The 16,836-nt window shown below is 33.7% G+C and overlaps 2 protein-coding genes across 2 annotated transcripts in view; both read right to left on the bottom strand.

Moving 5' to 3' along the window:
- Positions 1-2,428, bottom strand: part of LOC106059417 (putative polypeptide N-acetylgalactosaminyltransferase 10) — a 28,428-nt gene extending 26,000 nt beyond the window's left edge. Inside the window, exons 1-2 of the mRNA XM_013217032.2 lie at positions 2,217-2,428; positions 1,219-1,393 (exon numbers count right to left, since the gene is read on the bottom strand). Of these exons, the coding sequence (XP_013072486.2) occupies positions 1,219-1,371 (153 nt within the window). The 5' untranslated portion in view covers positions 1,372-1,393; positions 2,217-2,428. The remainder of the gene's footprint in view (positions 1-1,218; positions 1,394-2,216) is intronic.
- Positions 2,429-8,366: 5,938 nt separating this feature from the next.
- Positions 8,367-16,833, bottom strand: LOC106059416 (dolichyl-phosphate beta-glucosyltransferase-like). The gene is made up of 9 exons (XM_013217031.2): positions 16,625-16,833; positions 14,966-15,140; positions 13,947-14,062; positions 13,702-13,794; positions 12,653-12,805; positions 12,231-12,290; positions 11,518-11,669; positions 11,307-11,392; positions 8,367-9,793 (listed from the first exon to the last, which is right to left on the bottom strand). The coding sequence occupies exons 1-9, from the start codon at positions 16,685-16,687 to the stop codon at positions 9,687-9,689; spliced, it is 1,005 nt and encodes a 334-aa protein (XP_013072485.1). The 5' UTR covers positions 16,688-16,833; the 3' UTR covers positions 8,367-9,686.
- Positions 16,834-16,836: the final 3 nt, after the last annotated feature.

The following is a 16,836-nucleotide window of genomic DNA, read 5'->3' on the forward strand; positions in this document are numbered from 1 at the left end:
TGTTGTTTCATGCTATAAATGACATTTCTACTCAAATCTTTTTATTATTTGCATGAATTAATGCAACAACTATGTGTAACTGAGATACACATAATTGTCATAAAGTGTGATAGTCATCACGTCCAAGAAGAAAGTCTTAGATTGTAATAACAATACAGAACAGAGGTGGCCTTAAGGGATCGTGAGTGGGGCAACGGCAACGGCTCCATATCGGGTCCTGTGATAAATAGAATCTTTTGTCACCATCAGCCCATCATATAAATATTAATATTTGTGGCCCTGATATGACACTCATCAAGGACCCTGCATACTGCTAAAACTGCCTTTGTACAGAAATAGCCTAAACCTCACACTAAGAACAAATTACATGTACCTTGTTTAACTATTTTATCTCATAAGACTAAATTGGTATGAAAATAGGTACCAGAAAAAAACAAAAACCTTAGAGTATACATTTTACTATAAACATATTTTTAAATGTAAAAAAAAGACTTGTACACTTGTATTTAATAAATGTTCTTTGGAGGTGCAGTGGCTGAGTGGTAAAATGTTTGGCTTCCAAATCGATGGATTCAAATCCTGGGTTTTTAATTTCAGGATCCTTAGGGCACCTCTGATTCCACCCAGCTCAAATTGGCACCTGACATTAGGTGGGGAAAAGTAATGGCAGTTGGTTATTGTGCTGGCAGCATGACGCCTTCATTAACCATGGACCACAGAAACAGATGACTTTTACATCATCTGCCTATAGATCACTAGGTCTGAAAGGAGAACTTTTTGTACTTAGTGAGAAGAATGCCTAGTATTCTGCCCAATGCTCTTTGAACATTACTATTATGTCTAGGACTGAAAAAAACAAATAAAGATCTTAAGGAGCCCAAAGTAATATTTTGTTTTACAGCTTTGAGTATTCAAAATCATGTTACTAAAAGAGGCTTTCAGTAAAAAATATGACATTATTCTGTTATTTGAGTGAGCTTGAATATTTAAACCAAAAAAAGATATATTATAAGATTTGAGTTAGACTGATGTATAAATGTAGTTGTGAATGGAATAAACAATATATAGAGTAAAAGCCTGACATTTTCACACTTTAGACTTATGCCTGGGAAATTGAGAACATTGCCCTAAAAGGGGGACATGTGATCCTTTTGCCGGACATCTGATAACCTTACACTTATCAACAAATTTTTATGTTGAAAAAAATAATCGTATTACCTTTTCTAGTGAAGGCTTTACATTCTTGTCATTAGCTAAGTCGTTGGAATGCAGCCTCATCCAATGTATTGAGTGAAGTAAGAAGACACCAGAAGCTATGAGTACAGCACTACCAACTCCATACTTGAGAAGAGTTATTGTGTTTCTTCTCATGATGATCTTGGAACAGTATGAACTATTTCATTAAAACAACACAATAATAAATGATTAATAAACTCTGATCTTTGTCACACTTTGTGACAACAAAATATATAAATAATAATAAAAACTGCAACAAGATTAAAGAATTCAATATACCAGACTTGATTACCAAGATCCCCAAACAATTTTAGTGTCTAGATTTATAATAATAACAAAATAACTTTTTATTTTTTTTGTCTTACTTGATCTCTAAGAATATTTTTTTTAAAAAGATTAACTTTGACTTAATCAATGAATTATCAATCCTTAAAAAGAAATGCCATTCTTGACTTCTTGATTCTATTCCCAGGAACTTCTAAATGTAATCTACAGTCTAAATAATATTAACTTATCATCATGGTATGTAAAAATCTAAATAGATCTAGATTTAGATCTATAATAATATTATATAAATGTATATAATAATTACTATAAAATATTATTATCCTCTTTGCCTCTTATTAAAAGTTATTATCATTATCTATGAATTCTGCTGAACTGAGAACGACTGTCCCTAATAGCCTAGCCTAGAACTAGTCTAGTAACTAGACCTACAATGAGTAACAATGATAGTAATGATAGAAGAGTATTGATACTATAAAATATTATTATCCTCTTTGCCTCTTATTAAAAGTTATTTAGTTATTATCATTATGAATTCTGCTGAACTGAGAACGACTGTCACTAGAACTATCTATCTAGACTCTAGTTACTAACTAGACCTACAATCTACAACGATACTATTACTAAAAAAGTCAGTAAAGTCTAAAAAGTAGTCTAAATACTGATAGATTCATGATTATGATGATATAACTCACTCAGTCTATTATTAGTCTAGATCTAAATAGATCTAGTACCGTAAGTACAAGTAGATCTATATCAAGCTCTAGACTCTAGACTACGCTGTCTCTGGTCACTCTAGTCACACTCTGTGACTCTAGTGACAGTCAAGTCTACATCTAGAGATTTAGAAAAATGCGAAAGTATTCGTTGAAAGCAAAACTTAACACGTATAATCAAACAAACGACATCGTCAAGGTACTTCTCAAACATCAGATCTATTCGCCATATAGCTACTCACTTTTTATAATATTCTTATTTAATAATTATATGCGCACTTAATTAAATAATTAACATCAAATTGTAAAAGTCTACACTTGCAACGATTCTTTTTTTTTTTTTTTTAATATTTAATCCGTTGTTTCTACGTCGTGTAGCTACACTACTTCAGATCATCATCCTAGCTGCGTCCTAGCAGAACCAGTAGAGTATAATTTCACATTGACCGTTGGGTCTAGATCTAGAGAGTGCTTGAGAGACAGACGAGGCGCGTCTTAAGCTTACGAAGAATGTGATGCCAAGAAAGTTTCTATTATACTTAGATAAATATTATTATTAGATTTCTACATTTCCCAAACCTAATAAAAATTAAGAGTCTGTGTTTACTAACAATAAGGAATCTCGAAAGATAATTGTAGTCTTTTTTTTAGGCCTATTTAATTTTAAAAAAAAAATTTTTTTGGTTATGTTTAGGCTTAGCCTAATATAATATCAAAATTAACAAACCTTATGTCAACATTTCTAACTCAGCGGGTGGCACCATCTTGGAGGCAGAAGTGGGTGGAACTCGGAGGGGTGGTGAGAACTAAGGAACTCAAATAGTGCTTAAAAAATATTTGCATTGCGGTTAGAAATCCATATAGGAGTGAATGGCAATTAGGCCTAAGTCTTCTGCGCCTGACTTTTCTTTGGGCCTCGATATTAGAATATATTGATCAACTAAAAAAAAAACGCCACTATTATAACAATTTAATCAAAAAATCTTTCATCTCATTCTTAGTATGATCTTTCAGACCGTTTACCCGAATGGCCTCTACAACAATTTTTTTTTATAAGATCGACTCAAAATGTTATTTTAAAGAAAACATTTCAATTAGTCGAATCCATTTCAATTCGAACCATCTTTCACATGTCAAATCGCATGGATCGAATTTATCCCGTGGTCGTGCCGTCGTTATGTTGACATCTTTTAGGACCCCCCCCCCCCTATAATAACAATCTTTATTATAGCCTACGTGAGAAAATTGGTTTTACTCTTGTGGATTACAAAAAAAAATAAAAAAAAATAAACATGATTAGAGCAAACGTTTGTACAATAGCACACAGATAGACCTATACGTTATTCATACCCAAGTTTCTTTTTAACATTACATGCGGAATTTATAACAATTAGTCATATATTGTTCAACGATTTCATTACCAAAGGAACAAAAGAGTTTTTGTGTCTGTTTTTTGTGAACGGTGTCTTAGATCTTCTTTGTGATAGTAAAATGTTTAAATCATGAAGAAGAGTGTGATTTTTTTAATGCTTAGAATATTTATTGCTTTCTTAGCAATGTTTTTCTCAAATAGGTGTCCAAGTGTGGTTTGTTTGTTTGTAGCCTACAATATGATCTTGCTATCAGCTTTTATAATTTTATAAAGTTTATTATTGTTTTTTTTTGGGTTCAGATTGCCATACCTTAAAATACTGCAGATGTGAGCATGGTAAAACATTGAAAATCTTTTTTTGCAATTTTTTTAGCAGCCTTAATCTTTGTTGCCATTTTTTGGTGACGTAATCTGTGTTTTCATTCAAATTAAATTGATTGTCTAACACAGTTCCAAGGTACTTAAAGCTTTGAACTATTTCTATGCTACTGCTACATCAACATTATGCATTTTCTTTCTTTTCCTTTCGGAGTTCACACGAAGACGATCTTACGATAAAACTATCAGAATTTCTTAAACATTAAATTTACTTTGAGATGCCTCTATCCCCACTAGGAAAAAAGGTACGTCCTCTCTACACCATTCTTAACCAGCTAGGGGATTGGAGACCATTTTTTTTCCAGGTTTGACTTTGACTTACTTGACTTAATCCAGTGGACTCCCAGACTGGCAGAGGGCCGCAACCACATCTCTCCACCGAACTCTTTTCTGTGCAGGTTTCTTCATCTGTTCCCATGTCATTTCAGTTTCCACAGCTTCACTGATGAGATGATTGACCTCTTCCAAGTTTGCCTAGACCTGCCCATTTTCCTCTTTCCTTGCGGATTTCAATTAAGTGCCTGCCTTGAAAAAATGGTAACTAGTTTTCACAGGCTGTGTCCTATATTCAGCTCTACTTTCTCTTTTTTTTTTTTTTTTGATATCTTAAATTGGGTTATGGGTTTTGTCTAGTTCTCTCCCATAAGTTGACAGGGCCGGTATTTATCTATTTAGGCCACTTAATTCCTAATATCCGGCGTAGGCATCTGTTAACAAAAGTCTGGAGTTTTTCCATATTTTAGTGACTTTCCATGTCTCTTAACCGTAGGCCTATAGAAAGACCGACAAAATGTTTGTACTATAGATTCGTATCTTGTTATGCAGAGACAGTGCCTTAGAGCGCTAGATTGCTTGAAGAGTGGAAAAGGCAAACCTAGCTTTATTAATCCGAATATGTATATCGTCATCAGTTGATAACTCTACTTGCCAGATAATTGAAGTGGTCCGTATCGAGGATGTTCTCTCACTGTAGCATGATTGGATTCTTTTGTCTGTTATTGAAACGCGACATGAAGCTCTTCAAAATCGACACTAACAGCTGGGAAAAGTGGCCCTGGATAGATCCACATGGAGAGCGAGCATAAAAGGAAGGGTCCTGGTTTGCAGATGTCATACACCAGTTGTGTTCAAGATACGGCCCGCGGGCCAGATTGGACCCGTGACGTGGTTCCATCCGGCTCGCCGAAACGTCGGCTATCTTTACCAAAGATAGAGATGTAACTTTTTCTCTGATGAATTTTTACCATGACTTTAACGTTGTGTGTTTATAAAATAGGACTAGATGTAGCCTATCAGGAAAAGAACATGATAGTAAGCCAATGTATTTGATTGGTAAAGAAAGTGTAGCTGTTTAAAAAAAAAACACAAGTATAATGGCATTATGAAACAAATAGGGCAGCATTCTTGATTTGAGCGCGAATAAAAGATTGTTAAACTACTCCTACAGATTGAAGGATTGAATAGTTAGGCCTACCAAAAAGAGACAAGAAAATAAGTCAGTGTTTATGTGCTAATATTAAGTTTAAGTTAGAAACAATGTTGCTCACATTTTTAGTAGAGAAATTAAGCTATTTTCTGTATGGTAAAAAAAAGAAGATAAATTTCAAACATCTCACTAATTAATGTAAGTAGGCCTACTAGATTCACGGGTTTCTAATAAAATAGTTTTACTTCCATTTCATTTCGTTTTTTTGTATGTTTTCGGACATGCGGCCCGCGACACGAGTGTCAGAAATTAAAATGGCCCACAGGTCGAATTAGGTTGGGCATCACTGCCATACACAACAGTAGTAGCCTATAAAGAAGGATGATAGTGCACCGCGCCTGGTGATTACAGATGCCCAACCTGTGACCGCAGCTGTGTATCAAGGAAGCTGCAAAGGGAAAGATCCTTTCTCGAGACGAAGAATGCCACAGTATTAATCCCCATAACTTCTGTTTTCTTTTTGTTGATTAGAAGTCCGGTCTTTTTCGCTACTTCTGAGAGTCTGGTCAGTTTGGTCTGAGCATTTTGTTGTGTATGGGAGAGGAGGCAGATGTCATCGGCGAAATCTAGGTCCTTTAGATGTTGCGTTAAGTTCCACTGTATGCCGCTTCTATTGTCTAAGACTATCTCGTGAACCAATTAATGACCAACACATTTATCAAGGGCAAAAGCATACATCCCTGTCTTTCTCCTCCTTTTAATTGAAATGTGTTGGTCAGCTTACCATTGTGTATTACCTGGCATGATGAGCCATCATACAACTGTTAAATGATTTTTTGTGAACTTAGTAATTAAGTCTTAGTTGGAATTCAATAATGATTCACCAGTCTTCAAATTATATCTCTGTCAATATTGTCGAAGGCTTTCTCAAAACACACAAAGGTCATGTACAGAGAAGATTGTCACTCAATACATCGTTCTATGATGATGCGCAGTGTTGCAATGTGGTCAGTGCATGATTTTTTCCTATCGGAATCCAGCCTGTTCTGGTCTTAGTCTTTTGTCTAGGGCATCTTTTAAGCGTTCCAGTATATTATCCTAGTTAAGACCTTGCTGAGGGTTGACTGTAACATGAATCCTCGCCAGATGTTGCAATAAATATACGATATGCATGACACCGAGCCATTGAGGTTTCATAAGAATATATGAACTGTTGACAGAAATTTAAAGTTGCCAGATAACACCGCATTATTTGGCCGAAAGTGTCCGCGTACCATAGTTTGGGTATCACTGAACTAGGGAATGAGAGAGCTGAGAGCCAAACGATCTACTGGCGTCTACAAACGTGACTTAAGTGATTGAGTAGGCACCCGGGTTTGCTGCCCTGCCTCATAGTGGCACCCGGGTGGAAACAGTCGTAGGAGGGGACGATTAGGCCAAATGGGCAGCGAAACAAGGCTCCCGCGGGAGTGCCTAAGAGGGCGCGAGATCATCCTCATTGCACTGTACGGGGATGAAAAAGCGCTCCCGCAGCGATCTGTAAACGTCCAGGTGTCGTCCCCCAAGGGACCGTTACATAAATGGCGTGTCCCGCACGGTTAGCCTGCTATAGTATATAAATAGGACGGGGGTCCCAGTGGTGCGTCTCTAGTCCGAGAGTCCGAAGTGTTCGTGTCCATTGGAAGTGAACGCAAAACCAAACTCTAAGTTTAACCCCGAGTCTCACCCACAGTTGGACAGAGTGGCGGGAAGGAGGAACTCGCCGCCCATTTCAGGTTGGTGAAAGGGAAAATTGGAGCTTTTGTTGGCCTTAGTGTTCCAAGTGCGACGCACAACACTACTGGACAATTTCAAATGATTGGGTAGGCATTTCTAAAGAAAACACACGGGCGTTTAGGATCCCTTCCCCAGAACAAAAATATTTCACACATTAACGTTTTCTTACCAGTTGATGTACTGCATTAAATAAATCTACAAGAAATCAAGCAACAGCCTGAGAAAAACTAACGCCAATTACAGTCCCCAAACTCCATGAGCTTAGCCAAGGGATGGGGTGGAGATTCACCACCCTACCGAAATAAAATATTTCAAACAATGATTTGTTGCAAATGGTTTCTTAAGATCTGTTATAGCCAGAAGCGACCTTAGCAGTTGGCGGGCCCTAGGCGAGTGTCATATCAGACACGAATATTTGTACGATGTTCTGACTGTGACAACAAATTCTCTTTATAGCAGGGGCCCCTTAAGGCTCGGTTTCCCCACTTACCTTCCTCAGAGGTGATAATAGATATAAGCACTGCCTGTTAAATACTTCCAATGACTTTCCTCTCCAATGGTTAGCCGACACAATTTAAACAGATATATTACGCCAGTCTTCAGTAGATATTTTCAATGTAAACACATTAGACAAGCGGCAGAAGATTAACAGTATGTCCTGTGAACCAAATATCAGTGTCGTATGAAACAACTGTCGAGTGAACCAATGGTCGAGTTAACCTTGAGGAAAAATCAGCAGTCGGTGATCCACACAATGCTAAACACTGTCACAACCTGACGAAGCTGATATCCCAAACTGTAGCATGTATCTGCAGTTTTCCTTTGGACACAGTTCCCTGAAGCATAGTTAAACCCAGGCATTCATTTTATTCTGAGATGAACCATAGTTGCATACATATGTACTTTAAAAAAAAAATCTTTCCGCAATATTAGAATCAAGTTTATGTTAATCCAGCTAACAGAGAAAAAAAGTGTACATATACAGTACAAGAGCTTAAACTTTGAGCTATGAAAGCTAATAGAAAAACTGTTATTTAGGATCTTTGGTTATGTATGGAAGGATGTTGTGAATGATTGCAATAGTGGAAAGGATACAAACTTAAAGTTTGAATTTATTTCTTTAAAAAGTAAATTTAACTGCAATTCAAAAATAAAGGTAACAAGGAAAAGAAAACAATTTAAAAAATTATATTTCTTTTTATTACATACTATTCTTTTGAACACATCATAAACCAAAAAACCTTCTCCAAGAATGATTTACCCACAAAATATAGACATGGCATTTGTGTACACAAAAATAATTATTTTATAGTTGTTACAGAATAGAAGAAAGATTTAGATAGCAGAGAGAAAGGAATAAACATTTAACAAAAAGAAACTGTCTAGCACCCAAGAGACTTTTGTTTCACTGTTTGTGTAAGTTTATGTTCTACTAGGAGGTGCAGTGGCTGAGTGGTAAAGTGCTTGGCTTCCTAACCAAAGGGTGAAGACGGATTTTTAATTTCAGGTTCTTTAGGGCCCCTCTGAGTACCAGCTCTAATGGATACCTGACATGACACCCTCTCTAATAGTTGGCCAAAAAAACAGATGACCTTTACATTACCTGCCCCAAAGATCGCAAGGTCTGAAAGGGGAACTTTACATTCTATTGACTTTAGTGAATTAAAAATAACTGGTATTTGTACATTGAAGTGTTGCAACATAGAAAACACATTAAAAATAAAGATTTGATAAATATGCAAATGAAAAAGAAAATGAAGGCACATAATTTTTACTGTACAATGTGTATTTTTGTTTGGTTTCAATATTAGGTTAAAAAGAAGAATAACATAAAGCAGTATGATAATGATAAATGTCTCTTAGTACAATGCTCAGAGTTTTAGTAGAGTATGTCCCACAAGCAATAAAGCTGTAGACCTTGACAGATTGAATAACGCATCACTCATCACAATGTCTGCTTTTATATTTAAAATGACTAAGCCATACATGTCATTTCAAAACAAAATGACAGGGTAACACAAACTCAGCAAATAAAGCTATTCATAAATCATATGTCATTGTTATTAAAAACAACAACAAAACAGTGCCAATAAACATTTCTAATAACTTTTATTAGCACATAGACATAAAACAGGTAACTCATACTAACACTAAATGACACTGAGGCTATATACATTTGGAATACAAATAGCACAAGCATATTGAAATACATTTTAATCCCCTTATTTCACTTTCACTGTTTTCATGACTACAACATGTTATAATCACAGTTACAGCTAATGTACAGCACAAATCCAATAAATCTCTTATAAACAGCTACAGAAAATTACAACCATGTCATACTTATTTCTTAACCACGCCTACACAAAAAAACTGTGTGCAAGTTTGATTTATTCAATATGAACATTTTAATATTGTTGAAATCTGTGTGTACTGGTATTTGTGTGTGTGGAGGGGGAAATACTAATATCATCTTACTAGTTTGGTACAGGAATGGTTAGAACTTGGTTTTGATTTTCCATATGCCTAAAGAATACCTTAACCGTATTAAAACTATATCTCTGCCCATCTGCAGCCAACTCCAGACAGGAACCATTTTTGTACCTGTGGAAATGAAACATTTGATAACTTAGCAATTAACATTGACATTAAATATAAATAAAAAAAAATGTAAAGAGATTGTATGTGTTGGAGAAGCTGTATAAAGGCACCTGTGTGTGAGCAAGTGTGGTGAGACTATGCAAAGTTCAGAGCAAGGAGGACAGACAAAAATGAAAAGAAATGACTAAAACATTTACTTATCATTCAGAGCGACATCCCAAGTTCAAGCCATTTAAAATTATGTACAACTACAACACAAAGAGATAATAAATTCACACTTTTTGATGACAATAAAATGCATAGAAAAAAAACAACAAAAAAGTAGATGTTGCCTATAAGAAGTAACAGAGTAGAATAATCTATTACACTACACTATCAAAAACTACTTTTTTTTTTTTACTTTGTTAATTCTAAATTAAAGTATGAAATCTAATTTTCGATTTATTTAAATATTATTAAGAACCCATCAAGTCCATCATACAATTTCATAATTCTTGTAGGGAACTAATGGAAATCCCTTCTAAAACTTTTCATATTGATCCATCTGGTAAGTTTACTGCAAATCGAACCAAACATATTCTGCTTTTATAACTCTTTCCTCCTAATCAAAGATACCATTGTTGATTTCTGCATCCTAATCAATCATTTATAGTCAATGCTTAAAAAGTCAGTTCTTTTGTTTTCTTTCCTCCCAAAATGTTTTTAATTGCTTATAATTTAATCTTGAATAGTTTCCCTTTGGAAAAAAAAATGATTTGTATAATTTTCAAGTTTTTTTTTTGTTTTTTTTACCAAAAACAATGTTTTTAAATAGTGGGAGCTAAAAAAGGCTCTATTTTTCTATATTAATTTTTCATAGGGTGGTGACATGGGATAGTGACCTTAAGACAAAATAATTTAAATGTTGTATTTATGTTATATATCTAATTCTAAAGAGACTTGTACACAGTTGGTAAGTTTTTAATTCTAAATACCATTATCCAAAATTAACTTTTATTTTGGTTTTATAAATAGCAATTGGCTTTATTTTTGTATAAAAAGGGCATGCATTCTCCTTTATCAAATATAACCTTTTCTGATAACAAACAAAAAAGATTTTAAAGTTTAAACGTAACAGGGTAGTGAAATACATACAAGCGTAATGAATAATTTGGTTGGAAGGTGGGAAAAAAATTGCTGAGAGAAAGAGTTAAAATAATTTTTAAATAATGTTGGCACTGTTTAGACCATGTCAAGCCCATCTACCTTTTTTTTTTTTTATTAGCTTTACTTAAAATTAGTCAAATTTTTATTCAAGGCCCTTAAAATTAAAAGGCAAAAAAAAAAAATACTATTAAGTACCATGAAGAAATGTTTAATTTTGGAAAGAGAAAATGGTAGAAAGATCATTGTGGTATCTCAAAGATCAAACAGACTACAAGACAGCTGAATGATAAAGTATTATTTTATAATCTTATACCCTAACACTGGATTTAGAAATTGATGCATAAAGAAAAATTGAATGTATTCAGAATACCTTCTATTTCATGCCATTCAATAGCCACTTCAGAAACTGATATTCCAAAATGCTGAGCCAAGTACAACAAATCAACATCGAATGCCCTGTTAAAGATACAGATCAGTCATATAAACAAATCAAGATAATACATAACAACACAAGTCTAAAGGTTATGAGAACATTAGAGAGAAAAAATAATGCTAATAAAACTGAAAGAAAAGAAACTAACCATCTTTCAACATGCATATTTGAAAAAAGGAAAATGGCTGCCTCTCTTGTAAACAGCTTAAACCCACACTGAGTGTCCCGAACACCTCTAACACACAATAACCAAACAACAAAATGGAAGCCCAGCATAAGGAATGTTCGAAATAAGGATCTCTGAAAATAAAAAAAAAAAGATTATATAGAATAATTTTTTTTTTAGATTACTCTCAGAATGTTTCTGTCAATCTTATTATAACAATGAAAACTATAGGTGAAAACAAACAAACTAAAAATTAACTATAACTTCATAGTATATGAATACCTCAGAGAAAGGTGTCTGATTGTCTAATTTAAAGAAAATCTAAACTGACTGCCGGTGGATAATGGTTATGTCTGCACTGGATGTGGAAAAAATATGTAGGTTTCAGGTGGGACTCATAGCCACTGGAAATACTGCATTCCTCATTAATCTTCAGACTCGAAGACAAGCCTTATTATTATTATAATAACATTTATAACATAGTATATATCTTGCCAATCATTAAAAAAAATTCTGATTAGTTGCGCAAAGTTCCAACTTGATCCAAAAATGGGAAGTGGGAGACATGATGTGTACAAGATTTCACCCAGAAAGAATGAGCTGATATAAGCTTTTTAAAGAAACAAACACTCTTGACATTAATAATGTATACCAACTGTTCTCATTGAAAATAAACAATAAGTTAAATAGCTTACAGTTGCCATGGAGTCTTTCTCCAGATGTGCCCTAGATCCACAAACAATGGCCATAGAGCCCTGCAAAATAAAATTATCCACATTCATTACAGGTACAATGAAAATTATAAGTGAAAACAAACAAACTTAATATTAATTATAACTTCATAAAACATGACTAAATCAGAGAAAGCTGTTAGATTGTCTAAATATAAGAAAAGTTCTAAGTGAAAGAAATTCTCATTTTTTACTTAAAACTTGATGATTAACATTACTAAAGTGCATCAAACTCTAATGAAACCTTTGATCTAAAGGAGAAATTAAAGGCAAATGATCACTAACCACTTGTTAAGAACCTTTACATCTTGATAGTGAAAGAAAAAAAAAACATGAATAAAATAAAACTCCATTAAAATAGTGCAATATAGTACCGGTACTTGTACCTGATGTTTAACATTTTTTTTAACTTTAGCAGCCTCTCTAGCAACTAGTTTCAATTTGTTCAAGTTAGACTCCAATTTTTCAAGGTCACTAAATTTACTTGCACCATCTGCATCAACAAACAAAATATGTTTGCCCCGACTTGAAAGTATACCCTGAAAATAAAAACAGTGTGCATTTTGAAGTATTTTGCAAAAGATCTTCCCTAACACTGTTCATTGAAAAATATAAAGATAAAATAATTATAAGGAAGTTCATTGGTTACTTCCCTTAAATGTAAAGCATGCTACAGTCCTACTCTCTGTCCTATATTGTCAGACCAATAGAGAGTGTCTTCACAGATCATACATTTATTTTTAAAGTTTTGGATGTTCATTCAGAAATGAAGATTATTACACCCTAGACCTCCTTTTAGACCTCCTACTGGATGCAGGGAGTGGCAGCAGGCATTTCAAACTCAGACCATCCAAACAACAGTCTGGAATAATAACCATGAGACCAGGCAGCCAACATTTGAACCACTTCACACTAACTAGCTTTTTATAAGGAGTTAGAAGCTTTTGTTAGTTTTGTGAGTTAGATGGAATTATGTGCTTTTATTTATTCCCATCATTTCTTTTTCAATTGCATAAGTAAAATTGGCATTAATAAGATGATAAGCTGAGGTTCCTAAAAGTCGTGAAGTACCTTCTTTAGGGGCAGGCAACACCTGGTCCCACCCAGAAATCATCATGCCATGAATCAAATCTCTTCCCCATATATCACTAAATTCTTAAAGCTACGTTCTGAGGATATCAACTTAGAGGAAGATCTTGGAATATATGCTATTTAGATCTCCACTGAAAGTCACTTAAGGATGAGGGACCACAATTATTCACATTTCCATTTCCTACATTACAAAAGTAAATAAAGCACAAATAAATAAAATAAAGTAAATAAAAGATGTTAGTAAGAAAGCAAAATGTAAAAGGATAAATACAAAAGTAAGAAAGTTGTATGAAAGTTGTCAGCATGTAAAAGAAATAATTTATGCAAATTAATATTCACTTACAAGTCTAACAGCTCCACCTTTCCCTCGATTGTGATGAAGTGTAAGCACTCTAACCTTATCTGCTCCATATTTTTCTGAATGTTTTAGACCAACCTATATTTCAGACGTAACCAAATAACTTATCAGAAAATTTAGTTTACAAAAAAGAAAGTGTTAGTGCTAAAAATACATATATGCTGATTTCTAATAGCAAGTGTAATGCTACTAAAAATAGTTTAAAATAAGTTGAATTCTAAGTAATGAACCTCAGATGTTCGATCACTACTACCATCATCAACTATAATAACTTCATAAGTGAATGAAGAATCTTTAGCTTGACGCTTTTCCAAATAGTCCATTGCCTCATCCATCATAATGGGAACTAAAAAGATAAAGAACAAAAAAATGCACTTAAAAATAATTCCTTCATACATTTTTGCACTTTCACACCCCCCCTTCCCAAAAAAAACAACAACTAAACTACTTTATTTGTAGCATTTAAAATTCTAAAAATATATTTAGATGCAAGAATATTACAGTCCTCTTCTGCCATATAAACTATAATTAAAACAATAATACAATATCTGTGAGGAAATTTTTCTTGCAATTGTGCATCTGAAGATTAAGAAAAAGTGAAGCATTTGTAACTATCCAGACCCAGTTTCTACCTGCATATTTTTTCCCAGACACAGCTGTTGTTCACTGTAAAGTATGTTAGGTTTTCTTCTTCATCAAGCCAGCTTTTTGCTGATAAGCTGTAAGCTCTTTAGCAGTCTGTGCTAAGGAAAGTAGCATGCTGTTCTTCTCAAAAGCTATGGGAGCCTTACAGTATTTGTTATGCTGGGTTGTTGTGGTAATAGGGCCTGTCTGAGGTGAATTATATTGAGCCATTCAAAGAGTTTTGTAAGGGTGGGCGCTATGTGTACAGTAGCAAAGTTCTCCTTTCAGACCTTGTGGTCTATAAGGCAGATGATGTCAAGGTCATGTGTTTCTGTAGCCTACAGTTAACAAGGGTGACATGTGGCCAGAACTTTTCCCTAACTAATGTCAGGTACCATCAAAGGAGGCGCCCAAAAATCACAAAATTAAGAATCCAAGTCTTCACCCGTTTCGGAAGCCAAGTGCTTTACCGCTCAGCTACCACACCTCCTGTGTATACAGTGATGTGCTGGTACGTCTGTTATGGTAAATATTTTAAGATGTGTTTCCTGTTCCAAGTTTAAAAGTGGATTAACTTTTATTTACCGTATATATATGCATATATATAAGTAAAAACACAACTTACGTCTTTTTTCCTCATTGTAGGCTGGTACTATTACAGTCAAGTGTACAGTAGGTGAGTTTGTATAGTCTGGGAAAAGTCTTTTTGATTTGGAATGAGGATCAAAGTAGAACTTTTCACTGTCATGACGACCCAAGTTTGGATAAGTTTTTGCTGTTACATATGTATAAATAAGAAACTGTGGATAAAAACAACAACAGAATATTTATTAGTAAAAATGTTTTTTATATGTATAATATATAAAATGTTAAAGATGTTTTTTTTAATATAGCTCCAGAAAGTACAGGGTAGTATATTATATACAATGATCTTGATGATTATTATTTGATCTATAATTACTCATATTTGATATATCACCTATAATTAACCAGAAAGCTTAAATCTATATTATATTAAATCTCTAAATAAAATGTTGAATTCATATTGTTCTCTGTAAAAATAATGCATTTTAAATATAGCTTGTGCCAATAAAATTGTTAAGAAGGGAACAATGACAGCTTGATCATTAAACAGCTCCAAAGTAGGGTGCTGTTCTGGACAGGTGTTTTTTCATTAGTGTTAATCTCACAATTTCTCAAATAATTTATTGTTTTCAAGCCAATCTAATTTTTATAATCTCAACTTTACTTAATTGACTTGGTTATTTTCTCTCTCTCTCTCTCTATATATATATATATATAATACATTATCTGTACATTCCATTCCACAAAAAGGGTTTTAGACTGATTCCCTAGATTGTTTTACATTTAGATCTTTCCACTGTTTTTTCTTCAGGCTCTGATTAGTTTGTATCTACTTGTAACACCTTTCCATCTAAGTAAGCTTAAGTCTGCATTTTATTAATTTCCCATTAACACTATTGTAGTATTTACTATTAATAATGATCACTTTTTGAAGTAAGGTCTGTATTTCATAAGATAAGATATAAATAAATATGATCATTATGATTACAAATAGACTATAGAGAGGAGTAATTTTCTTTTCTTTTGATTTCAAGGCAATGATTTCAATGAAGGAATATCTGAAATTTTTAAGATAAAGATTGTAGAATCTAGATCTAATCTATGCTATGAATTATGAGTATGACTATCTTACTATAATCTAGATCTATGACTATGTCTATAGAGTACTACTACTACTATAGTGTAACTATAGTATAGACTATTGTCTATACCTAGGACTAGGTACTTTGATAAAAATTTCAACTTTAATGAATCTAAATGAAACTAGTATAGTCCTATAGTTAGATAGATCTTTTTGAATGGAGTTCATTGATACCTCATTTAACCTCATTTATACTTCTAGGTTAATTAGAACATAAGTTATGACCATTTTAGTGTCGGAAAATTAGCCTATTAAAATACCCAAAAAATTGTGACAGTCCTAGACAGATTTCTAAATTAAGAAGTAACAATTATAACAATAGGAATAGACTTGACTATCACTATACTATAGTGTCAATAGTGACTAGATCTAGTCAATCTAGTGTGAGTGTAACTACTGTACACAGAAAATGAGTAAGTGACTAACAGTAACAGACACACATACTACTGTATAATGTATAATAATAATCACACTTCACAACTTGTCACATTCACAAGACTTGAAGACTTCACTTTTTGACTTTCACACACGACGCACTCACAGGCAGTCAGTACTGACCAATATTAAAAAAACGATTGCAACACCTAATAGATAAAATATCAAATCAACAAACGAGAGCATCGTGACACTTTATAGATTAGATCTAAAACGATCTAGATCTATAATCCTTGCAGTCTAGATAAAATAGAACCTGATCTAAATCTATCCTAATTTTTACAACTTTCGGCTTTTCATTTTCATCATTCCGGAAGTTGTTGGTAAATTTCGGC

The sequence above is a fragment of the Biomphalaria glabrata genome, chromosome 8 (assembly GCF_947242115.1).
Source record: "Biomphalaria glabrata chromosome 8, xgBioGlab47.1, whole genome shotgun sequence".
Taxonomy (NCBI): Eukaryota; Metazoa; Mollusca; class Gastropoda; family Planorbidae; genus Biomphalaria; species Biomphalaria glabrata.

Excerpts from the sequence above, each read along its gene's own strand:
- LOC106059416 (XM_013217031.2), bottom strand. The coding sequence starts at position 16,687 with ATGCTCTCGTTTGTTGATTTGATATTTTATCTATTAGGTGTTGCAATC. Across the intron at positions 15,141-16,624 it reads CAATCGTTTTTTTAATATTG|TTTCTTATTTATACATATGT; the intron begins GTCAGTACTGAC and ends TTTTATCCACAG. Across the intron at positions 12,291-12,652 it reads AAAAAAATGTTAAACATCAG|GGCTCTATGGCCATTGTTTG; the intron begins GTACAAGTACCG and ends TTTATTTTGCAG.